This window comes from Buceros rhinoceros, unplaced genomic scaffold (genome assembly GCF_000710305.1).
Source record: "Buceros rhinoceros silvestris isolate BGI_N320 unplaced genomic scaffold, ASM71030v1 scaffold2554, whole genome shotgun sequence".
In the NCBI taxonomy this organism is placed as follows: domain Eukaryota; kingdom Metazoa; phylum Chordata; class Aves; order Bucerotiformes; family Bucerotidae; genus Buceros; species Buceros rhinoceros.
Window position 1 is genome coordinate 14,717 of NW_010409824.1, and position 25,520 is coordinate 40,236.

Here is a 25,520-nt window from a genome sequence, read left to right on the forward strand (position 1 = left end):
TGAAAGCGTTATGCAGAGCTAACTGCTAGAGGGGGTATGTGTACGTGATTATATAAAAAAAAAAAACAAGGGCAGAACGAGCTTTTGTCCCAGGGTCCTTATGCGGTTCTGTTATTTTGGAGCGTGAACACAAGGATCAGTGTTCTGCCTATAAGCAATGCTCAGATTTAGATGGTGGCTCTTGGAAATTGTGATGATCCTCTGGGGTCATACTCTGTGTTGTATTTTCCCTTGAGATTGACTCTGAAGTAGGCCACATATTCTCAAAAATTCCTCGAACAGAGGAACTACTTGCTGCTTTGAATTGTGCTTTAAGATATAGTATTATAAGAATTATTTAAATAAGAAAAATAACCAAAGTGAACCAAACCACTGGATGGAGAGATGTCTCACAGAGGCAGCTTGTGTGCCTGCTTGAGTTACTCCTCTGTCTTTTGATAAAACTATTGATAACAGTGAAATATAATGAATTACTTCATCTATCGGTGTTAACAATTCCATTGCGTCTTTATGACCTGGGTCATGGGGTTTATGCATGGTGGGAAATGACTGTGTTTCACTAGCTGAATCTTCAGCTGGTTTTCTAAAATCCAGTTGTGTCTCTGATTGTATTGAAACGCATGCAGTGTGAAGTTCTGCTCTGAGTTGGGAATCAGTTCTGTGATAGGAATCGTATGGTAAATGTCACGTTAAAGTTAGTGCAACAACAGTTTAAGGGTCATGGTTTTAAATAGCAAAAACGTATTTACTAGAACTTTTTGCAAAGATTCCACCTAGCAAAAGAAATTTAATGAAAAACCCCCTAGAACATTGGCACAGAGTCTGGCTCAAAGCTGAGCTATGAAACATGGGATTCAGTTTTCTTCTTGACTGGTATTTTGTTGTTGACTTCTGTACTGTATCTGTAATGACAGACTTCTGGCTTCCTTCTTTATAGGCTCAGATTATTCCTCGGTGGGATGGTTACCTGGTACTGAGTCCCTGTGGCAGTCCACAACCATTTCATCAAGCAGTCAAAGCAATCCTGTCAGAAGACACAGTATAGCTTCCGACAGCGGGGACACTGGGATTGGTACCTCCTGTTCTGATAGTCTGGAAGGTGAGTTGACACTATTCAGTTTTGGATGTTTCTGAGACAGAAACGATCCAAAAATGTCGTAAAGGTATGTTTCCCAAAACGTCTTCTCCAAAGCTGGTGAGCACATGCAGTTCTTTGTTTTCCTGGCTGTGCCAAGTAATTGTTTTGGTGAGGTTTAATTAATTTACCTCTGCGTGAGTTGCACCCATTAACTCGCATCTCTGCCACAAAGCTGCTACTTATGTTAGAGCTTTTTAACTTAATTGCAGTTACAAGAAGAGCCAGATTTGTACAGAGAAGTAATAGCACGTGCTACAGCACTTGATAAACAAGTGATAAAAGTGGAAAAACCTCTGAGGGAGTTGATGAAAGGATGATGCTTTCTGGTATTTATTGTGTGTGTCAGCAAAGAAAAGTTACTCATTGGGGTTGGGAGGAAAATGGGTGCCTGTTGTCCTCTAATTTCTTTCTTCTGGTGAGAAATACCTTACGTTTTATTGCATGGCATTTGACAGATAGCCAGAGATCTTTAAGGAGAATCACCAGTATCTAAAGATTGTTAAAACTTAGTTTGGACTGCATCCATGATTACTCAAAGCTGATCTTACCAGGGAGGGGTTCAGCGTTTAAGGGTAGCAGCATCTCCACAACATCAGCACCCTCCGTATGGAAACCTGTGACTGGAATTAAACCTGAATGAGAGAGAGACTAGGCAGTAATAAATAAGCCTTGAGGTTTTTTTTTCTTGCACAGCCTTATTTCCCAGTAAGATTTTTCAAGACTAAGGTAACTGCACTAGGACTGTCACATACTTTTCTCCAGTGCTATGCCTGGTGAATTTTCTAAAAGAGATAGCTGAAATGAGGAAGAACAGGAAGAATTCATAGAAATGAAGTCAGGAATGCTGAATCAGCATAAGAGACAGATGTCTCTATAGGGGGGCTGAGCATTCCTGAGGAGAGGTCCAAATGCCTCAGAGTACAGTCTGTCAAGCCCCTCTGCAGGAGGAAATCCTTTCCACACTCTTCCCATGGCATCTGTCAGCTGGAAAAGAACTCCATAGGAGTGTCCTCATAGCTTGCTTTCTGCTTGCTTTCATTTCTAAACTTCTAAAGGTTTTAGTCAAATACTCGAATTCTTGGCTGTGAAACTGAAATAGTAAATGGTTATTAATGCAGAAAACATCGCTTTTTTTTGAGAGAGAGATGTAGAGGGAATAAACCTCTCTGGTGTATACATACATATAGATTTACAATCACACTAATCCACGTGTTGCACAACAGTATTTTTAGATGCAGCATTTGAATTTAAAACATGCTCTCCCCTCCCCGGTTTTGAGGGCTTCCCCATTTGAGGGGTGAGAGGAAGGAGAGGAAATGAAACAGCACCTCCTCATCAGATTCCTCCTGGTGAAGGAGGAGAAGGGAGCAACTGTTCTTGGGGGCAAGGGGAAGGGGTGGCACGCTGATACAATCACAAGTTTGATAGGCATTTGTTTCCAGTTAACTCTGTCCATTTGCACATTTTTAATAGATCATTGTCACAAGCTGCTTTTGGGAGTTCTCCAAATGAAGGGTGGAAAAGATGCAACAACAGATTGTTCATAAGGTTTGTGCCTCTGGCAGGACTTGACAATGGTCAGTTCTACTGTATCTTTAATCCTACGGATTTCCTGCCACCTTATTTTACAGCTCTTCAGTAGCAGGAAAGAAAATGTTGAAGAAAAAAGGAGGGAAACCTAAAAGTAAAATAAAAGTTAATGAAAGGAGCGTATGATGGGTTTGGAAATGGAATATATACGTGCATTTTTAGTGGCAAGTGCTGTTGCCTGTGATACCTAGTTGCGTCTCTCAAGCTGCTCCTTCCCCACATCCACGAAGAGTTTCATTGTGATCTGTGGGGCTGCCAGGCCAGACAGGTAATTGCAGACTTAGCGCTGACCATCTGCTCTGTGTGTGTGGTGCTTGGGAAGAAGCCTGTGGGGATTTTTCAGAGGGGATTTTTTTTTTTTCTCCCAAATCAGCAGATCATGACAATTTTTAACAATGCTCAGAGAGTAAAATGCGGCCTTGCTATTTCCTTTCTTACTGAAAATCAAAAGCTTAATTTTAGAATTAACATCTGCTTTAGTTCTGGAAGTCGCAGGTGAACTCGTTTGTATGGGTGTGTAGTTGCTAGTAAATGTGCTGGTGTGGGTAATGGAGCTCAGATGCATTTAAAATCTGTTTTTACTGTTTTTTTCTTGCATCTTAAACATTCCTTTAAATTTCTCTTGTTTCTCCTACTGCACATCAGGAGCACTCATTCTTTTTCATTGTGGAGGGTTTAAAGAGTAGTGCCAAGAAGCTCTCATGTTTGGCTCAAACCGACACATTTTGGAGGGGAGATGAGTTTTGACAAGGGCAAGAGGAAGAGAAAACTTTATGTTAAAATGTACTGAGTTGGTTATCTGTATATGATGTTGTGCAAAGGTAGGAGAATTAGGAAGTGAAAGAACTAGTGGAGTTTCGTTGATGAAGTTGGGCAATGTTGATGAGCATGGAGGGAAGCTGAAGAGAGAAATTCAGAATGTATAAATGTGAGGATGTTAGTTTGGGTAGAGAAGATCCAGAACTTCTAGTTCAGAGTGCTCTTAATTTCAGGGTAAAAAGGCATTTTATCTCTGTATAAACTATAGTTAATGTGGTTGGTTTTGTTTGTTTCCTGTCCACTAAGTGGTTCTGGATTCAGATCAGCTTCTGAGTGGGGTAAAAATATTAGAGTATTCTGTATGGAGCAGGAGGAAAAGATTTTGATGTGGTCTTTTCCAGGTTCTTTTCTTCTTAAACTTGGCTCTGCTTCTAGGTCAACTCTGTTACTACTATTTTCAACTTAACTCTGTACAAGTCTGACTGAATAGTTTACTCTTGCACATAAATTGCAGCTAGGTCTTCAGAAAAAAATCTCATATTCTCTGTTAAGAAATATGGTGGAAGTGAAAAGTAGAGCCCTACAAAACTGTTGGAAAATTCCTGCATTTCTGGTAGAGTAGAAGGTTGTGTTCAGGGTGACTTGTGGAAGAGAAGGTTTCAATTGGTGGCCAAAAGTTGATGAGTTATCAGTAAAGACTGCCTGAATGGGCTTGTTCTTGTTCTCCGTTTCACTGGCAGCTCTGAAATCGGCAGTCATAACCCTGAGCTTATAGGGACAAAAGATGGCTCCCAACTTCAGACAGCTAACAGCTGTGCTGCGTGTAGGTCTTCAGACTCTTGAACTTCAGACTTTGACCAAAGATTATTGTTACTATTTCAGAACTGAAGCTAAAAGAGGAAATAAGGTTAAGGGGAGATGGGTGGCAGAAAAAAAAAGCTTCTGTTGTAACGAAAAAATGCAGGTATAAAGTTCTGAAAACTTTCAGTTATAGGATCTTGTATCTTACCTTTGAGCAACTCAGAAGCCTTTGAAATGAAGTAGATTGTGGTAAACATCTAAATTAAAACTCTGATTTTTTGTCTACATTGAATGGATGGTCTAGATTAAAGTGCTTCTCTTAATTTACAGTGTCGCTTAGGAAAGCAGCATGGGATGCTGTATGAAAATCTGCAACACCTTCATGGAGCAGGAGGTTTCCTATTCTCCATCAGCAATAACAGCATTTATACTTACAGTTTGTAATAACCCTTGTGACACCCGTGCCAGTCACCCATCAGTCTCTGTTCTTGTAGTGCCATCTATTCTTTCAGCATCAGTCACCTAAGAAACATGAAGTCTGTATTTTAAGCATTTTTTATACTGTTTTTATTTGGGTTACCTAATTAGAGAGTCAGGATCTTATTAGAAATTAAATGGGCTGTAAATCCCAGCAGAGCTTTTTTCCCTTCGCAGATTCTGAGTTTTGCCTTTTGAACAGGAGGAATAGGAGCTAGTTATTGATGGGACAAGATACAGGACCCATGGCTCTTACAGGCCAAAACATTCTCCTCCATCGGATAAGCTTGCTGGGCAGAGGAAAGTTCCTTATAAAACAGATCTTTCTCCCTTACTGTTAAATATATTTCTTGATTTACCATATCTGGTTGCAAATTAATAGGCATGAAAATTCATAGAATGTTGCTTTCCTGGATGAGAGACAGATTGGATACAGAGGATCAGAGTTACTACTTTATTATTATTGTCATTGGGGAGCTGATGTTCTGCTAGTTTAACTTTTAAAAAAAACTTTCTTAAACTTCCTCTCCCCCACCCCTGCTAGAAATGTTGATTTAGGATGGATGGGTAATTGTGTCTCTCTTCGTAAAGAAATCTGAAAAAGTGTCGTCTACTCACAATTTAAAAGGCTGTTCCACAGCTATATAGAGAGGTTGCCTTTGGGAGAGGAGTTTCACAAGTGGTTCAGGGAGTTTGGTGGACTTGATGCAGCAGGCTTGATATACTGTCACTGCTTTTTGTGTAGGTAGGACTTCTGGAAACCTTAACTGATAGAATAGGAACTTGTTTTAATGTTGTGAGACCCAGAGGAGTCTTGTCTCTCGTTTTGAACCAAATATGTTACCTTCTTAAGGGATTAAAAAAAAATCTAATTAGTACAGTTTAATTGTAGCATTTCTTGATGCACCACAGAACATGGTACAGCCATCTCCAAAGTTATTTGATTTGTGCTATTTCAGACACTCTTCTTCCGGTAGGTCCTGAGCATAGTATTCTAACACACTTTTCTTTTTGCTGAAGGAAAAAAAGTTGTTAAATACAGCTATTTAATATAGTGAAAAGCAGAACTGAATTTCAGGAGACAAAACCTAATTATGAGTATCTTGGAGGGCTTATTTTGTTTAGTTTAGCTCACTGCTAGACACAATGAGGTTGAGAATGTGTACAAGTGAAAGACTAGTTTGGTGTCAGGAAGGTGCAATAGCCTGAGGATCCTAGATCTTGAGAGGTGGCAGTGTGTTTTGTGCTCATTGTCTGCTGTGCTCTGTCACTTTGGAGGCTCATAGATTTTTTTCAGAGAAGTCCCTGAACTTAATTGAGTTGAGATTAATCTATGCCTTTGGATCCTGGAGAGTTGTTAAAAGTGTGGTGAAGTAGTTCGATTATTTGGGGGGTAGAAAATAATTGTTTGAGGCATTCTTCCTTGGTTTCCTTCCTCTCTGCTTGCCAAGTCTCACATTGTGAAGCAGTGTCCTGCCCTCTGTGAGTCAGCCTTATTGTGTTATTTTGATATTACCTGTCCCGATAATCAGAAGAGTGCATTTCACTTAAGCCTGTATTAGCCATTGTTCCTTGTAGAAGAGGTCCTGTCATCCCATGCTAGAATGAAGTATCTATACTTCTGAGGGAAATATAAATATTGGCTGTTCATTTTCTGAGTTCTTTCTGAGTTCTTTTCTGAGGATTTGAACAAAATTTAGACATGGGTTATTTTAGAATTCTAGTAACCTATTTCCAGGATTTAATGGATAGAAAAAAAAGTGATGCTAATGAATTTCCACTAATCTAAGTCATGGAGAAGTTGCTTCAAGTGACAGTAGCATACTCCCTGAATTTGCAACTGGTTTGAACTAAACTAAAGACACTCACTAGTTCCACATGTGAATGCTCTGCAGAGAGAAACTGATGCTGCTTTAACTTCATACTTGGTCTTCTGCTGTGGGTTTCTCCATAGAAACAAGCTCACAGTATGCACATGCTCAGTTTGCCTCACACGAAAAACGCTAGCAGGGTTTTTCTCCAGCTAGTGGGAGTGTTCTGCCCAGTAAACTCAGTGAATTTTGCCTTCAGCTAACGTTAGTACTTGGCTTTTAGAAAGATGATTTTTGTTTGTTCTAGTCAGAAATAACTCAGGGAAAGGAAATTGTGCTTACTTAGGATTTGTCAGTGCTCACTTTGATACTGTGCAAGGAGCTATTTCTGTCATATGTATTTTGGAAGCTTTGTCACTGAGTTGTATCAGAATGAATGGGTTTAAGATGGTGTCCCCCACTGGCAGGTAAGCCCCCATGCACTTTGTCACCTACTCTCCCCCAGTGAGATGGGGGAGAAAATCAGACAAGCAAAAGTAAGGGAAAATACCCAACTTGTAGGTTGAGATAAAGACAGTTTAATAAGTGAAAGAAAAAAAACAAAACTCAAGTGATGCAAAAGCACTACCAGCAAATGGATGCCCCACCAGTCTCTGAGCCACAAATACTTTGGAAAAAACCTGCCCCCCGGTTTTATTGCTGTCCGTGACATGATATAGTACGGAATCTCTTTGGTATTTCAGGTCAGCTGTCCCAGCTGTGTCCTTTCCCAACCTCTTCTGCATGCCCTCACAGGGCTGACAGAGCTTTGATGCACTGTTCAGCAATAGCTAAGATGCTGGTGTGCTAGCAGCACTGTTTCCGTCACCAGCGTAAAACACAGCACCACAGGAGCTGCTGTGAAGAAAATTTACTCTGTCCCAGCCAAACCCAGTACAATCTTTGCCCCTTATTCCGTATCATTTGCGTCATGCTCAGGTGAAATCTCGGGGAGTTGTTTTTAATATGTCCTGTAACCTGTATTTTTTGAGTGTGGTGGATACCTGGCATTTTGATGGGAAAACAAGGGGCATCATATAGTGGTGTTATCCGTATTTAAGTTAGTATCATGACTTCTGGGTATGCCAAGCATCATACGTCTTTGCTGAGAGATTTTATGGAGTACTTTGCACTTTTCCTCGCTGCTGTTAATCGGAGAGAACTCTATGGCCTGCATTCATCAGGTCTGTAACTGAGGACCTCGTGAAGCCAACAGGAGTGAGATCAGTTTTGGAGAACATCAAAAGAGAGGAATGTTTTAAGCCCAAAACTACCTTTGTATGGATATTTAATGTGTATATTCAGTAAGCATTTGCAGCCTTAACCTGAAAGTAATCTCAGGACTCCATTTTAATCCTTTCCACTACAGACCAAGTAGCGCACTTAGTGTAGACTGTCGTGATTTGGGGTGTGGGCAGTGAGCTGCTTATAGCTTCCTGATGACCAAGAAAAGACCTGTTACTACTGCCTGGAGTTCTAGCTGGGGACTAGACGGAGAAGACCGGTTCTATCCCCCATAGAAAGGTTGGTACATCACTGATTTTTAAGTTTGACAACACTACCTATTTCTGGAGGGCTTATGTCTTGCCCTTAGTCTTTGTTCAACAGACCTGTTTCTACCTTAATGTACGGACGGATAACACTTCTCTTTTTTTCATGTGAGATACAGTTAGTGTGATTGATTTTATCCTTTCTTTTAGCTGTGATTTCAGTGTTCTGATGATAAGGAATTCTTGTTAAAAGAAATATTTGAAGTAGAATAAAAGCTCTCTGGTGAAGAGAACCTTTTTCAGGGCCTCACTTGTGTTTCTGCGAGCCTCTGCACTAAGTCAGGTGGACTTCTTGCATCACTTTTGGCAGAATAAACTGGCAGTGAGAAGGAATAATGTGCAGAGACCACTCTTAGGTGAAGCATAGTTACTCCATCTCACTTCCCTCATCACCGACTTTCTTCAGGTTAGGAGATTTAAGTGTCTGAATCAGAAATATGCAGCAAATGACCAGTCTGACCAGCTAGCCCAGGTTTTGGGTGGAACAAAACAGTTTCAATTGTGAGGAAAAGCCTGCAAGATTTCTTTCCTGTCTGCTCATGGGGGCTTGGTTTGCTATAACCTCACCTGAGTGATGGTTGGTGACAGCTGGCCTGTTGGTTTTCTGGCAGAATAGGTGTGTGTTTGTTTCTTTTCCTATGTTAAATTCATTGAAGAGCTGTGACTGTTTTGTTTTTAAAGCAATTACTACTGTCACTGTGTTTTTTCCTTTTCACCCGCTTAAATGCTTCTTACTCAATCAAATTCATAAGGAAAGTTGGTGTGGGTTTTTCTCAGTGACATGGCAAAAGAAATCTTAGGGGTTTTTTCTTTTCTTCCTTTCAAAAGGCTGACAGATAAGATTTTGCTATGACAACAACTGCATTTGTGTCAGCTGCAGCCGTGGAAGCCTGCGTTGTAGAAGCACAGCCAGCAACACAGAGGTCACTTCTTTGCCGCTGAAAGGGAACAACCCCTCAGCCTAGAAAGTGTCTTTTAAATGTGCATTTGGCAAATTCAAATGTATGAAAGCTATGAATTGAGATGACGGTGGAGTTGATCTGTATTTTTAATGTTTCATTGAGCTATCAGCAGTCTTTCAGATAATTACTGGGGTTTTTTGCTTCCTTACTGGTCCTTTGATTTTTTAGGAGTTGCATTAAATAGTTATATTTCTTTCTTTTGTTCAGATTGAAGAGATAACTTGGACATGTAATTCGAGATGAGCAGGGGTTGGCATAAATCTGGAAAAACAAGGGCTGACTGTCTTAAAAAGATTTGTTAATATTTAAGAACAATCTTGGTTTATTCTTTATAATAAGTTATTCCAGATTGAGGTAGTATTACAGTAATTAGAAGTTCTTCTAAATATTTTTTCTTTAAATGTAGGTGTTATTTTTTTGTGAGTATTGTAGTCCTTAGAAAGTGTGCAGTAGACAATCTCATTTTCCTGCTGTGTCGAAGAGGAAATTGCAGATGAAAACCGAGTTGCCTCTGTGCTGTGGTATTAAATACTAACTCTGCTCTGCTTAGACACTTCGAAGCTCCTGGAGCTGGTGGTCATCTTCTCACACCACCACTCTGCATTCTCATGTGGCTTGTGAGGTTGCGGTTTGTTTATCTCCAGGGAACCTAGTATCTGGGACTCTTTTTCACAGCCTCATGCTGAGTGCTACGATGTAGTTTTACGGAGTTTTGAAGACTTGGGGATTTGTGTCTTTAGGTACCTCACTTAGCTGTGAGAGCTGATTTACCCAGGTTTGCAGGTCTTTTGGATTTTCAGCTAAAAATACAAATGTGAAAGTGGTGTGGCTTTAATTCATTATAAATACAGGTATTTGAGATTGAGGAAAGCTAGGCAATGACCAATTGCTTAAGTGAATTAATCACTAACATTGGATCTTAGTGGAAGAAAAAAAGACTTCCCAGTGCAGAAGCATATAAGCAAATTTAATTTCTTTGATAGCTTATAACTTCACTGTTTTTTGTTCTTACCCATAGTGATGTTATAGGGATGTAGAGTTTCTTAATTGAAAATCTGCTTGTGTTTAAGAGGTATTGGTATGAAATTCATCAGGAGAGTGGAAAGAATTTGCCCTGGATATTTTCATGCTGTAGAATCATACAAAATATAGTTTGGAGAAGACTGCTGGAGGTCAGTGTTTCCAGCCCAGTGCTCAGAGCAGGACCATCACCAACACAGACTAGGTCAGCCATGACTTTGGCTGATCCTTGAAAACCATGAGAGGTTCCTCAGCCTCTTTGGGTATCCTGTTCCAGTACTATAGGGTGTCCTTGTGGAGAATTTTTCCCTCATGTCCTTCCTGAACCTCCCAAGGCACAGTTTTTGGATTTTGGCTCTAATTTTATTTACTACTATCAAGAAGAATGTGACCAATAATTGAACTCTACTGTTTATCTATTTACGTTTTTGTGGGTTGTGGCTTTTGTTCTGTCCAAAACTTCGTGCTGTGCTCCCCAGCAGTTAGCAGGTGTAGGTATTCTAAACCAGAGTTTAAATACGTATGTAATTGTTGATGTTCTTGCTTTGAGGAACAGTGTATGCCTCCCTGTCATTGGTCAGTGAATCAGAAGACTGAATATCCTGTGCATGTTTCTTAAATTGTGTGATAAATTTGTAGTGGCACATCTTTTTACATCGGGGTTAGGCTGTCTAGTTAGTCTGTTAGGCTGAAAATATCTTCTATTTTCAAAATCGGAGCAATCTTTATAGGCTGGTGTAAACAATGACATTTTTCATGTGAAGTAGCAGGAAGTTTTCAGTTTTCCCATTTGTAAGTTTTACTGTGGGAGCACAGAAATTCTGGATGGGTTTATAGTTTATTGTTCTTATATACAAATTCTAAAGAGCAGGCACTTAATTTTTAACTGGACTTCCTTCTTTGTCACTGTGCCAGCCGTCTGTATGCTCTCATATTTTGCTGTTGACAGTGATGATTTTAATTCTAATTAGCTCAGCTTCAAAAGTGAATTAAAAATACTTCCAGAGTGCATAGAAAGGGAGTTCAATTTGCTGGGGCACCCTTAATCATCAGTTGTGGTTCTTCTCACATGTTAGAGAAATCTTAATAACCAAAAGAAGTCTAGTTGAAAAAAAATATAGAGACTATTAAGAATTCAAATGAAATGTGCTGTTTGGTTTTTTTTGGGGGGGTCTTTTTTTTTTTTTTTTTTTACACTTTTGGTAGTAGTAAACTTAGAACTGCCAAATTCATGGTGCAGATATTAGTAAAAGGGAAATGCAGATAAAAATTGCCCGGTATAGTACGGTGATCTTTTTATTTACCTTTGTGTTTTAATGGGATTCTTAGAAGCAGTCTTTTTAAAATTGGCCTTTATTACTGTGCCAGATGTTTGTGTAATGCACACTAGTGCACTAGCGGCTTCTGTAGATCATCGAAGTTTCACGATCTAAAATTACCTTGAGGTCCTAAGCTGTGAGTTAGGATGTTTTAAGCTCTATAAACGGTCTAGTTTAATGTATATGCGAGTCCCGTTGGTATAGTTTATAGTTATTTTCCATCCTGGAGAGGAACTAAAACCCACAAATCCCCCTTCCTCCCTCCCCTCCCCCCGTCTTCAGAGTATAAAGATCCGCCCCTAAAACATCATTATTTTCATGCTAATGTGAACCTGATGCCATAGATCCATTTTGGATTGGAACTGAATGGAAGGCCAGGTTACTTCCAAGTTTGATGGATCTGAGATCTTAGAAATCACGGCTTTTCTTTAAGTTTAGAAGTTACCCTGGAAAAGTTTCTTCTGTTGGGTGGTTCTGCTTGTGGAAGAACACTTTTGCCCCATCTAGACTATGAGAAAAAATACTCATGATGAAGAGGATCCCTGGTGAAGAAAACAGTAGCATTTTTTGTGGTCGTTGCTTGGATATCTGTTGTCTAATACAGCTTCCAATAAAATCCCGAGTGAAGTGATTCATAGCTTCTGGAAACCTGCTGTCCCTGTGACCCATGGTCTGAACCTTACAGTACTTTCTCCTTTCAGCTCCAGTCACCAGCTTCAGTGTTCCTGGTCAGGTCTCATTACGGCCCCATCTTCTCTCTCCTAATGTGGTTGAGGGAGAAGAGGGGGAAAAACAAATCTGTCTTGAAGTAGTCCACAGGATAGGTATGCTTTCTACATTCCAACCTTTTCCTCCACCAGGTATTCAGATGATCTTACTTCTTGATGCTGAGGATGCTCAGCTGGCTTAGCTCTACGTAGAGTCCACAATTGACGCAAGTGCTCCAGTTACTTTACTTTCAGTGTCAGTCCCTTAAAAAAAAAAAAGGAAATTGGTGAAAGGTTGTTTCGGGCCAGACTTCCTGTTTTATGGCCTTTGTCGTAACTTCTGGTGTCACTAATGGCTCAATTCTTGTAAAACTCAGGTGTTGAGAATCATCTTTTGGCTTAAAAAGAAGAAAATGTGATAAAAATAAAGGGAAAAAACAGACAAGATTTATACTGGTTGGGTTTCTGCTTTTAGAGTATCTTTTGAGATGGTGCTATAATACTTCTGTCCTTCTTTTCTTGCTGTTTTTTTTCTTTTCTTGTTTTCCTTCATAAAGTGAGGTCTGGAAGAGTTGCATTGTTTTTATAAATGTCAAGAATATTAACAGTAAGTGATACAATCAAACTCTTGCATGATATGATGATGTGGGTATGCATGTAGACACTAATAGCAAAAATTGCAGGTTTTGTCTTTACGCATGAGTTTAATATTAAAATTAATTTGATTTTGAATGGACATTGGGATGGAATATTTTGGAAAGAGATAAAGAATGTGAAACATTCAGAAGTTCCTGAAGTATTTCTGAAGTTTTGGAATGAAATGAGAGTTTGAGAGTAAGTAGGAAAATTATGAATATTTGGTTAGGTCTGGCAGGTAGCATAGTCTCATAGAATTAATAACACAAGTGACTTACTGCCACGAGTTCTTGTTTATAAGACTTTGGAAGTTCTGTACTTCTCTGGGACCCTTAATTTACTGTTAAAGTTGGGGAATGTTAATTAGACTGTTGTTTACATGAGTGAGTATTATTTGAGCTATTGGAGGTAGGTGTGGGACACGTGTGGTGGATGGAGTTCTGTATTTCAGAGCCGTGTATCAGACTTGGAGAAGCATCGAGATTTTTTTTTTTTCCCTGAAACTACTGATTTGTGAGGCTGGTAAATCAATTTATCTTTTATATGTCCTTATATAGATAGTTTCATTAATATGCATTATATGAGAGTTTTATATGTGTACGTATGTAGCTTCTCACACTGCTGCCCTTCGCAGTTTCAGATTTCATCCTGGTAGCTGGGATGTGGGCTGAATGCCGTTACAATTTACTGTGTTAGGGATTTACTGGTGCTATTAGGTAACGCTGGAGAACACATGAGATACCGCAGTGCGCAAAATGGCTCTCTTGTGTTTCTCTGGGGTGAAAGATGGCTTCAATTATTAGCTTCATTAGACATTTAAATGTTTGGGGGTTTTTGTTTTTTTTTTAATACTTCTTTTAATTTGACAATTCAGACTCTCTGAGCTAGTGGTTGTGGAACTAACTGTATTTCAGGGCTGGAGAGCAGGTCCTGGAAAGCTGTTTTCTCCCACACCAGCCTTTATGATATACATTTTCCTGCTTGTTTTGATCAAAAAGCAGGATCTGAAATTGAGTCTAGCTTTTTAGGAGTTCTATTTTTATTTTCTGGAACGTGCTGTGCTACTGAGATGTTTCTTAATAGGTGGAGAGAGGAGAAGAAACAATTTTGTATTGTTTTGCCTGGGTCAAAGCACTGCTAATATGCTTGGATACCATAGTGACGAATACTATAAATATCCGAATACATGAGCCAATAACTGTAAATAAATTTATAAACACTGAATTCTTTCCATTGTCAAAGGCAGCAGTTGAAACATTCTGTGCTCTCCCACCTCTGTACTCATATTGTGCGCATCAGAAAACAAAAGGGAGATACAAGCCCTCTGTCTTGTAATTTTCGTGGTGTGCAGAGAAAAGTGGTAACCAAGCTCTGAGAAAAGGGTAATTCCCATATTCATGTTCAGGCTTGTTTGTCGTTTGTAAACAGTGAACCCCTCTTCTGTTTTAGTATTGTTGAGGAGTTAGTGCTGGAAAGACTGGGGAGCATTACAGGTAGTAGCACTTGAAATAACTTGGCAATTCTTATGTCACAGGATATGCTTTGTTTAAACGTGAAGGCTGTGCTCGGTACTGCTGGACATTCAGTGGGTAGTCGAGGAGGCGTGTTGACATTGAACATCACCTCATTATGGTGCTGGGTACACCATGCTGCTGGGAGCTGAGATGCCAAATGATTGTTAGAATTATGGTGATCAAACTCAATTTTTTCCAAGGAAGAATTTCATGTGTGTGTGTGGTGGTGTCTTTTTGTTTTGAGCTTTGTTTAAACGTGAAGGCTGTGCTCGGTACTGCTGGACATTCAGTGGGTAGTCGAGGAGGCGTGTTGACATTGAACATCACCTCATTATGGTGCTGGGTACACCATGCTGCTGGGAGCTGAGATGCCAAATGATTGTTAGAATTATGGTGATCAAACTCAATTTTTTCCAAGGAAGAATTTGTGTGTGTGTGGTGGTGTCTTTTTGTTTTGAATGCTTCAGCATGTTTTATCTTGAATGATGACAGGAATTATCTCAAATATGCAAGCTGGAGTTTGGTTACAGTTCTGTTCTCTACAGTGGATCAAGTCTTTTAATCTGAGGCTGTTTATATCATTTGTAGCAAGTGTTGTGTTTCATACCACGGAGGATGGATTTGGTGGCCAAGCTGTGCCTGACGTATATGTAAGTTGGCAAAGGAACTTTTGGTCTTTCAGGATGAGAAACTTTCTTTTAAAGCATTTGGCTTATATTTTATGGCTTATATTTTCATGCTCTTATGATTTAATTTGGTTTGTTACTTTCGTTTTAGCCAGCCTTTTCAAAGGACGCAAATGACGTTCAACTTTCAGAATATTTCTAGAAAAAGTGACATTCAGGTTCAGATGAATAGTGTACTGACTATCATTGTACAGACAGAGTACTAGCAGGTGAAAAATTACTGGTAACCATTAAGATCTGCATATATTTTCCAGGAGAACTTCAGAGTAATATTATTCAGATGGCAACATGCATGAGCATGGGGTGGTTTTTGAGTTGTTTTTTTTGTTTTTTTTTCTTTTTTTTTTCCCCTCCAGCCTGTAAAATTATCTTTCGTGGCTTCTATGGTGGACATATAAGGAAGTATAGTTCCCTCCTGGAAGGGAGGCTTGTTTTTTACAGTCCAGAAATCCTCCTAAGAGTGTGAGATTTAGTTCTAAATATAGTCTCTGAATTAGTGCTGCTAATTTTACCAGTGTATTGCTCAAACTATCAACTGTCCTCCAAGGAAAGCAAAATTAAGTCCGCAAAGCGTGTGTGGGGAAGGTGGAGGTCTAGGTGGGAGGGTTGTTTGTGGGTGTTGCAGAAACGTGATTCCCTCTCCTTTGTTTTATGCTATAGAGAAATTATGTGTTAAAAATGGAACAGCATTTCGTTATTATCAGTATTAGTATTATGGCTGCACAGGCGTGTCTGAAAAAGTAATACTAGAAGCTTGAGTTGAACTAGTGAAAGCCTGATGGTTCAGGAAAATTGAGGGGTTTCCACGTTTATTATATTTAACCAGTTTTGTACCATGAAATTCAGTAACTTTTCCATATCTTACTGCCACTGTTGCTTTCAAAAATGTCTCAGTTAGTAACAGGAGTGTCAAATTCCTTTGGCAAGTATCGAGTTTTTGGTTGCTATTGGAAAATATTGGGAATTTCTGGTGCGTCTTACCCTCCTTCTCCTCCAGTTTATTCCTTCTTTTTGTTCTGTTTGAATTTGGGAAGTTTGAAATACGTACATTATACCAGGGTAGCCAGTACTGCTCGTTGCAGAGAGCAGCGGGAGGAAGCAGGTAAAGTTCACTAAGGGACGTCAGGCTAGTTGTAGTAACACTTTGCCTTTCGTTCTTTGTTTGGAAAATAAGGATAATGATGCTTACTTTTTGCAGTGAAAAAGGTGACTTCTGTAGGATGTAGAGCTCTGCTCAGATCCAGTTTCAGGTTAATCCTTCGTGCCCTGAGCTGGGTTCCAGATGGTGACCTACATGTGGAGCAGGCTGTTGATTTCTTATCAAAGACCTAAACCGTCCAAGAAACTCCAGTGGCAGGAGACAGTCTTGTTTAGTAAATGCCGGGTAGAGTAACAAAGCTAAGAATTTAAAGGTTTAGAAAAGAGAGAGCTAGACTTACTTCTGTGATACTGTATTTTGCTCTTTTGTGTGTTTATTGTATGGGGTTTTGATAGGTTTTTTGGTTTTGTTTTGTTTTAATATGTTGCTTGTCCCCAAGTCTTGACGAGTAATTACATGGACCAAGACTGCCAGGTCCTCAGCAGACCAATTCCAGTTGAATATAAGCTACCGTTAACATATTATTTTCTACTGTTTGGGCATCAGCATCTGAAGGGGAGAGACTTCCCCAGTGAGCTAAATTATTCTTGAGGCAGCAGTTGAATTTTTGGGATTCCTGGGTATGATTGCTAGCCTTTGGCAGGGATTACCACTGGTGCAGGCGTTGCCAAAGTATATTAGCTAAATTGCTTGTGGTGCATTAACCACTTCTGGTACTACGAGCCGTGGCAGTGCTATGGCTAGCTGGCTGTGTTTGGTGACCTGGTCTGACCCTTGTCTGGAGCAGAAGGTGGGAAGAAGGAGATGGTCAGAGACAGTCTTGCTGTGAAGCAGTGTGAAGGCTGTCAGGCAGAATCCTCCTGCCTCACTAGACCCCTGGCAGCCTCACTGCTGTGGCTGCTTCTAGCACCTGCTTCTGCCTGTGAAAAGGTTTCTTTTTCCGTATGGATAAAAGCTCAAATACATGCACTCGTGTTGTACAGAAGCCTCTGTGATACTTCGAAAGGTCCCCCGTTAAAGGGTTGTCAAGCACTGGAACGGACTGCCCAGATGTGTAGATGTGAGGCTTAGGGACGCGGTTTAGTGGTGGACTTGGCAGTGTTAGGTTAGCAGTGGGACTCGATCATAAGAGTCTTCTACAACCGAAATGGCCAATAGAATCATTTTGAGCCCAAATTTTGAGTTTGGGCTGAGGCTCCCAAAGTGAGAATGCAGAGCTTAACTGGGAGAATGCCTGCTGTTTGTAAGCATCAACTGGGGGAAATCACTAGAGGAAATAGGGTTGGAGTACCATGGTGGGAGAGAAAATGAAGGTGAAGGTATGTCTTCTCTTCCTCTCTTATGTATCCTGGCATAAAGCTGAAAGCTGCTGCTGTTAGAGCTGTTCTTGGTGGGCTGAGGACCAAGATAAGAGATCCACTGCTTAGTGGTGATCAGAATGGGTGACAGATGAATCTAGGATAAATGATTTTAATCTAAAGACCATCTTAGTAGGCGCAAGAATTAAACTTGCAGTAATGGATAATGATCTCAAAAATGTAGGCAGGAACTCCACTCTCCTTGAAAGCTGAAGGTGGGATTTAACGTTCTAAAGTTAGTTGTCATTAAATTATAGGTGCTCTTTCTGTACTTCTGAATAAAGTGTGAAGGATTGATGTACGTCTGGATCAACAACAAAGTTTTAACTGCATAGAATGGTAGTGCTCTGTGGGAACCCTCAGGTTTTGCGCTGGTCCCTTGGGTTAGAGGAAGTTTCACTTGACTCTCCTCGTCTGAGTCTCTCCTTGCATGCACCTCCTTTTCCCTTCATGTCTTAGCTGTGGTGGTTTTGTTGCCGAAAGGCATCAACCTAGCTAATCTGGGAATGCTGTTGTTGGAGATGGCACCTGGACTAAGTTAGAGTTTCCTTTGGAGCCTGAGGAAGTACAAGTTCTGTCTGTCTTGGTATAGGAAAATGGAGAGGTGAGTGTGTTCCTGCTACTAGATGTTCTTTAACAGAAAACAAAAATACCTAGGATTTTTCCCCTGGATTTCTGGTCTGATGAGCCAAGTTACTCCATTTTCTTTGGAGTCATCCCTAGCTGGGGATGGGGAAGGACTGCCAACAAGAGGGAGTATCTGGTGGCCGTTGAATGAGATGGTATTTGTGGCATATTGGTATCTTGCAGATTCAGAAAGTAAGGAGAACAGAGATACTGTGACATCCGTAGTGTTTTTTTTTTTTCCTTTAGCCATTGCTTTTAGTGTAGGTCCTGGGGGGATATTTGATTTCTGCGTGTCTTCGCTGTTAAGTGCTTGTTGCTGGAAAATGGAATTGGAAGCTGCAGATGGCCTTCATGAAAGACAAATGCAAGTTAAGTCTTAGACTTAAAAAAAAAAAAGGCAGCAACCATAAAGGACAAAAAAAAAAAAATCCCTGTGGCAGTGTAAGTTTTCACTCATACTTTTATTTCAGCAAGATGAAGTTGCCTGATTACGTGTCTGCTGTTCTGGAATATTACTTTATCCTCTTATCTGGGGGAAAAAACCAGAACCTGTTAATCTAAAAATCGTTCTACTTAGTTATGTAACTATTTATTAAAAATAGCTCCGGATTGCTGGAAAAGAAAGATAGATACTACAGAGCACAGAATTCCTCTTTTGTTCAGTTTCTGCTCTTTTACATACAGCGTCTGCATTTTATACATAACGATCTTTACTATTTTGTGGTGGCCAGTTGCCTGTTACTCACATGTACTCCTACAGCAGCTTATGAGCATCCTGTAGCACAGATTTCTATCAGATACTGTGCATGTACAGTGTATTTTATATATAAATATTAATAATGATACCAAAGCGGGATGCTGAAGAGCTGGTAGGCAGAGGTGCACAGAGAAAGCATTGAGGATGGGGCATCTCTTTGTGTGTGTGGCAGTTACTGCTGTGAAAGTTTAACTTTGAAAATGGTTGTTCAGAGCATCCTTTATTATGTGAGTTTCTAGAATTCACAGTTATATGTCACCGTGGAGGTGTGATATCCTTGGGATAAGGAGGCAATATGCATAAATCAAGAGGTTTATTGTATTCTGGTAAAAAGAGTTCATTTTTTAAAGACTTACTTCTGTCTTAACATGCTCCTTTTTTTTTCATGTGAAGATGTTTTATGTAAGCCAGGTTAGCCTTTGTAGATTAGTTTTGCAGATGGCCATTGTGAGCTCAGACTGATAGCAGTTATTTATAACTGGTTCCAGTCTCTGATACGGAGTAATAATTTGCTCTTGTGCTTGCCTGCTCTTTACTTTAGACCCTCTGATCAGATACAGCATGTGAAATCTTTTCTGCTTCAGTTAAATACCCCATGGTATTGTATTTGCCTCATGCGCCTTTAATGAATCTGTGCTTTCACATTTCTTGAACACTGGCATCTGGAATAATGGAGTACAGTGGGGAAAACAGAACAGAACCTTACAGTAGTTGACTCTGCCATAATTAATTATTTTTTTCCATTGAATAATCTTTCCCTGTTAAACATATTTCACCTACTGCTCTTTGAACTGTATGCTAATTCATTAAAGCTGTCCTTCTTGCACGGAACTGGTACCCGACTTCATGTTGCAGTGGCAGCATCCCACCTCTATACAGCACTACTCTTTACGGGCTCCTGTTAAATCATCTTCTGACTATGGGCTTCATGTCAGTGAGCTAATTTGACCCAGATCTGGCTCAAGAGTAGGAAGTTATTAAATTGCTTTGAAGATGGTTCTCTTCTGGAGTTCTGGATTCCCCATCTGAGTGTTAGCCTAGATATTGCTAGGCAAATTGTCACTTCACAGAAATCCTAGTAGGCAGTACTGCTTCGTGTTAAACCTTAAAATACCACTTATGTTCAGATCCCTTAAGCAGGACGACTGTACTTGGTGTGTATGATATGTTGGGGGCTTAGGGGTTTTCTTCTCTATTTTTTTCTCTCTTCAGTTTGCATTTGTATTATTCGGGATTGCGCTGTTCGTACTCTTTGTGAATTCTGTAGATTTAACATTACTGCAACTTTTAAAACTAGCAAGTTTTTAGACACAACTTTTGTTCTTTTGACACGTGACCCAGGAGATTGCAGAAAATTCTACAGGACTCTGAAATAAAGCAGAACTGACCTGGAGTTTGCTATCCACTTACGTAAGACAGTTCTGATCAACTCCGCCAGTACGGTAACTGATGGTGGTGGAAGCCAGTGAGCTTGTTTCTTTTTTCCAAATAACAGTAATTGAACTTGCTTCTGAGCACCACATGACCATTTTTGCTTTGAAGGCATAGATGTAACACAGGCAATTCAGTTTACTGGCAGGAAGGATTTTAGTATTTAACATTGTCTCATTTTAGATTAGTAATAATTAGTATTAAATTATATTTTGCCTCTTGTAAATTGTCTGTTGGTTGTTCTTTTGTTTCAGTTCCTTGCTGTTCAAACATTGCGTTTTATAAACAAATGATGTTTAGGAATTGTGAGAGGATTTTGGGCCCACTGTCTCATACAGAACTTGTTCAATGTCTGAACAGTTTTCTCCTGTGTCTGCAGCACTTCCTTTTCTGGTACAGCTTGTATTAATTTTTAATTTGGAAGAGATTTATTTGCAGAGATTTCCTTCCTTCATTCACTTCATATTTTGACATAGTAAACTTGAAGTAATATGAACAGGGCTTGTAAAAAGAATAGTGAAGATTTCTAAGCAGTTTAAAAAAAAAAAAAAACAACAACCCATGAAAACAAACTAACCCAACCCAAACTGCTCCTGTAACTGCTACTGCACTTTGGTAAGGCGTGTGTTTGCCTCCAGAGGTTGATGAGTCCGTCTCTTCAGGAACTTGTTTCTAGGGTTGGCCTCCTGCCTGTCCATTTTGAAATTTCTCAGTTGGCTCATCTGGTTTGGGAAGTATCGGATCAGATATTAAAATGTCATGCCTATTAGAAAAGTGCTCTAGGGAGTTTTGGGAGGACCCCCAAAAAAGGTATTAGGGTAACTAAAAAGCAAAATTTGACATAGAATCTTGATGATGTTTAAAGGAAAACCAGTAGCAACTAGCTATAGTGTTTTTTCAAACTCCTAAGTTTTCATTGATGAGAGTTGTCTTAAGCGTTAAAAGACTCTGGAGACACACCAGCCATGTTTAAGTGTGTTTGCAGTCTTCCAGTGAACACTAGCTCAAAGAAGTGACAACTGAGTAATGCTGAGAAGAGAGCACGACTCGTTCTGAGCTAGGCGTTTGCTTACCCCTGACTGTGGAAGGGAAGAATCTGCTGCTTAGATAAAGTAGTCTGTCGCCTTAAAGGTAGGAGTTTAACTTTTGCCTGGCAGAGCCCAAAGGACTTCCACTGAAGCAGTTTTGCAAAGGAAATAAAAATAACAAAAAACTTATTAAAGTGACTGATACAACAGATTCGGAATTGCGTTTGGAAAATGCACTCACTGCAATACCGTTAATAACTGATCTGTAACAGTAATGCGGCAAAAAGAAAACTGTCCGGGTCTTTTCGCCTTGTGGGGGAAGGTACAGTTCTTGCCAAGAAGGCATCCCTGTCTTGGGTGGAGGAGGAGGAATACAGCCCATCGACCATCCCTGCTAAGTCTTCAGTTTTCTCTCCCTAGGCAGGTATTATCCCTCCTGGCTTTTTATTCCCTAACTGTTTGTCCCTGCCTCTTAGGTGACATTTAGCATTGGGTGGAGAGTTGAGTAACATAGTTCAGCATGTACTGCTTTAGGCTCATTAGCGTATTGAGGGATATGAATTTTAATACTAGTTTTTGCAGTTAATTATGCAAAGGTCTTTGCTCGGACACTGGGACCTTCAACATTTTCTTGTTTTCTTTGCCTAGCCAAAACTTATGCCAGCTCAAGGAATCTCCACTCCTAGAGATAACACAGGAATCTCATGCTTGCCAACACCTTGGCCTCTTCTGCAGAATTCCCACAGTAGTCTTTGGTAGGATTTGGCCAAATGGAGCCTATTCCATGACCACAGAGGTAGTGGTGTCTTAAGTTCCGTGGTGCTTTCTCGATTCTCTTCAACTTTCAGTGAAGTTTCTGAATTTTATGCTTTTTGTGTGAGGAGATGTTTCAGAATGCAGACTGGCTCTCTTTCCAGCTGAGCCTGCAGTCAAGGCAGACTGAAGCAATATGGTCTAAGAAGAAGTGTGAATTTTCTCATATGTTTCAGTGAGCATTAATGGTAAGACTAATTAGGACAACTTGAAGCCAAAATTGCTGTGTTTCACTTTGAGACAAATTATCAGAGACATCCATCAGCTGTAGCTGGAGCTATGTGACATTCCAAGTTTAAATCTGCTTGAAGGGTTTAGAATCAGAAGTGAGGAATTGAAGTTTAAATTTAACTCCAGGCTTAAATTTAGAGTAGAACACGGCAAAAAAAAAAAATCTACTACATATGAAGCAAGGACTGTTGCAACAGGACAAGGGATAATGGTTTTAAACGAAAAGAGAGGAGATTTAAACTAGATATAAGGAAGACTTCATTTTTTACAATGAGGGTGGTGAAACACTGGCCCAGGTTGCCCAGAGAGATGGTAGATGCCCCATCCCTGGAAACATTCCAGGTCAGGTTGGATGGGGCTCTGAGCAACCTGATCGTTGGTCCCTGCTCACTGCAGGGGGGGTTAGACTAGATGACCTTTGAAGGTCCCTTCCAGCCCAAAGCATTCTATGATTCTATGAATAACTCTGTACTCTCATAAAAACAGGTGAAGGAGATGATACACTTCTAACTATTATTGGTTTTAATTCTAGTTTGAAGCCTGCATGTAGGTGACATTAACTCAGTATTTCAGACTCAAAATGGTATATTAAATACTGTTGGGGTTTCTTTTGTATGAACTGCATTTAACTTTTGCAGCTACATGCATACAGATAGCATTTCTTCTCTAACCTTTCTCTTGCAGATGTGATGTTTCTACTCATGGAAATGTGCATAACCTAAGATGTAGGTCCCCACAGTGAGATCTTTTTGTATCCTAATATACTCTTATATTCACTGGATATAAGAAAAGCCTATGGCTGCCTTTTTTTTTTTTTTTTTTTTTTTCTTTTTATTAGATAATGGGACTGCCACTTTGAGTTCAGGGTCTGGTTACAAGGACTTACCTCTATTTCACAGCAAGACATTTGTCTCACCATTAATCAATGCAGGTTATAAAAAAAAAGATAGCAGGACTGACTGTGCTGTGTCAGATTCAGCTTCTGTGTAAGCTACAGTACAAAAGTTAGTTTGCTTGAGTGTTGCAAAGGCACACGCCTCTGGCTAAGGAGTACCTGTACTAGAAAAGGTACATTTTTCTGCTGTTTTTCTTCCTAATCTCATGAGGAGAGAGTAGGAGGGGAGCAGGAGAGTCTCCCTGCTCTTCTGTTGCATGCTCCCAGGAAACAGGACTCTAACCCTGTGCTATCCATCTCATTATATGTGTATATATTTGAGACTCCAGCTCCATCATGTCGTATACCTCTTTTGCCTCCTCGTCACTGCTTTGTTGTTCTTAGCCAGAGGTGACCAAGTACTTGTATTTGTGTTGCAGAGCAGGGATGGAACCTGGCAGCCCATGCTACACAGAGTAGCAAGATGTACCTGATTTTAATGGCCATCTATGCAAGCATCTGCTGTGCTACAAGAAAAGACAGGAAGGCAGAGCTGAGAGAAACTGATACTGCACCTGGCACAGGCAGATTGGTTACACGTGGTGGACATATCACAGGTTTGGGAACTCGCAGTGTTGCGTATCACCATCTCCACTGCTGCAGTAGCTGTGGGCACAAATGCGTTTGGTCAGAAGACTGTGATTCTTTCCACTTGAAATGGTTTCTGTGGCCTTATGTCTTTTTAACATGTCTCATCTCTTGAGCAGCAATATCAAAACAGAGTAAACAGACAAGGAAAATGTTTCTCTCTGTAGTACAGAATTTTTAAGGAAGAATTGCAGGGAGGAGGGAAGGTCTTTTATCTTACACGTACACACTGGCACCTAACATTGATTAGCAATGTGATCCATCAAGTAACAAGCTGGTACTATTCTACTCTCTGTTTCATTTTCTCTAACGTGAGCATCCTGTGTGTATTTTATGGGCATCATAAGCACGCTATGAATAAGTCTTGAACTGTTGATCTGTTTCCACCGGTTCCAACAGTTTGTCGAGTCTTAAGGACAGTGGTGTTCAGTAACTACCGTGAGAGCAGGTGGCTAGGTAGAGGAAAGAGACAATGTGGTGTGAGCTTGTGCTTTGAAACAGGAGGGTACGTGGTAGGGCAGCAAGTCTTTAAAAGGCAGGAAGGCTTCAACAAGAGCTTCCACCGTCTTAGGAGCCCTGGCTCCTTTAGGAGCTGGAAGACAAGCATGTACTAAACAGGTATCAATCAAGGGACTGTTGACTATTTTGTGGTCTATAATGCATTTTCCTCATGAAGAGTGTGGCTCTAGGATTGTATTATTTTGTGTTGTGCTGCAAGTGCAAGAAGTGGAGAAGTCCAGTCCCAAATAGGGAGGAGTGTTCAAGATGGGGGGTAAGGTTGTCTTTATTTGGATACATAGAGATGGAAGTGCTGCGATTTTTAAAAGTTGTTGCACCACCAGTGGAGCTCTCTTCTTTTTCCTATCTGTAGCACGGTATATCGAGTCAGATGTATCCTTTAAAATGTGCCCGATAAATAATGTGTTCTGGCTTTCAACAAATCACACAGCTATACACAGCTAGTGTATAGCCATCAAACTGGCCATGCCAGTTGTACTTCTAGGGGAATTTTTTTTCTTTTTAATTGTCCTGCTATGTACTAGCCGACAAATCCCAAATGATTTAGGTCCCAAATCTCTTTAGGTTAGGATGAGAGAAATAAGAGTGTATTCCTCTTGCCTTTGACAAAAAGGACCCCAGAAGAATCTTTTAATTAGAGCAATTTCATTCTGTCTGTCTGTCATGAACCTAACCAGCAATATGAGCTTGCTAAAGGGCAGCCATGTGACTTGGTGGGAGCTGATCCTCTAATGAGAGGATTAGGTGTTTATTTCTGGTTGTTCACAGCCTGTGGTGCACATGTCACTGGGTGTGTGAGAGCTCTCGGCCAATCCCCAGTAACCTTTCCTTTCCGTCTTTCATCTCTGCTCTTTTATCCCCTCTTGAATATCACCTCACTGATTTTGTTGTTCTTTACAATTCAGCTTGGGGTAGATTTCATAAATTATGCTACACGCAGTGTGGTATTGTATTTGGGCCTGCAAATAACAAAAACCTAAATGGAACATGAAATATTTCAGAATCTTGTTTTTTAGCAAATCTACTGGGGAGGTATCATAGTTTAACCGCAGCCAGCAACTAAGCACCACGCAGCTGCTCGCTGACTCTCCACTCTGCCTGGTGAGATGGGGAAGAGAATCGGAAG

General features: G+C 40.2%; 1 protein-coding gene across 1 annotated transcript in view; it reads left to right on the forward strand.

Annotated features, from left to right (window-relative positions):
• Positions 1 to 937: 937 nt before the first annotated feature.
• LOC104492754 (centrosomal protein of 85 kDa-like) overlaps positions 938 to 25,520 on the forward strand; it is a gene marked incomplete at its 5' end in the record, with an annotated part of 27,013 nt that continues 2,430 nt past the window's right edge. The window contains one exon of the mRNA XM_010135345.1: positions 938 to 1,099. Within this exon, the coding sequence (XP_010133647.1) occupies positions 938 to 1,099 (162 nt within the window). The remainder of the gene's footprint in view (positions 1,100 to 25,520) is intronic.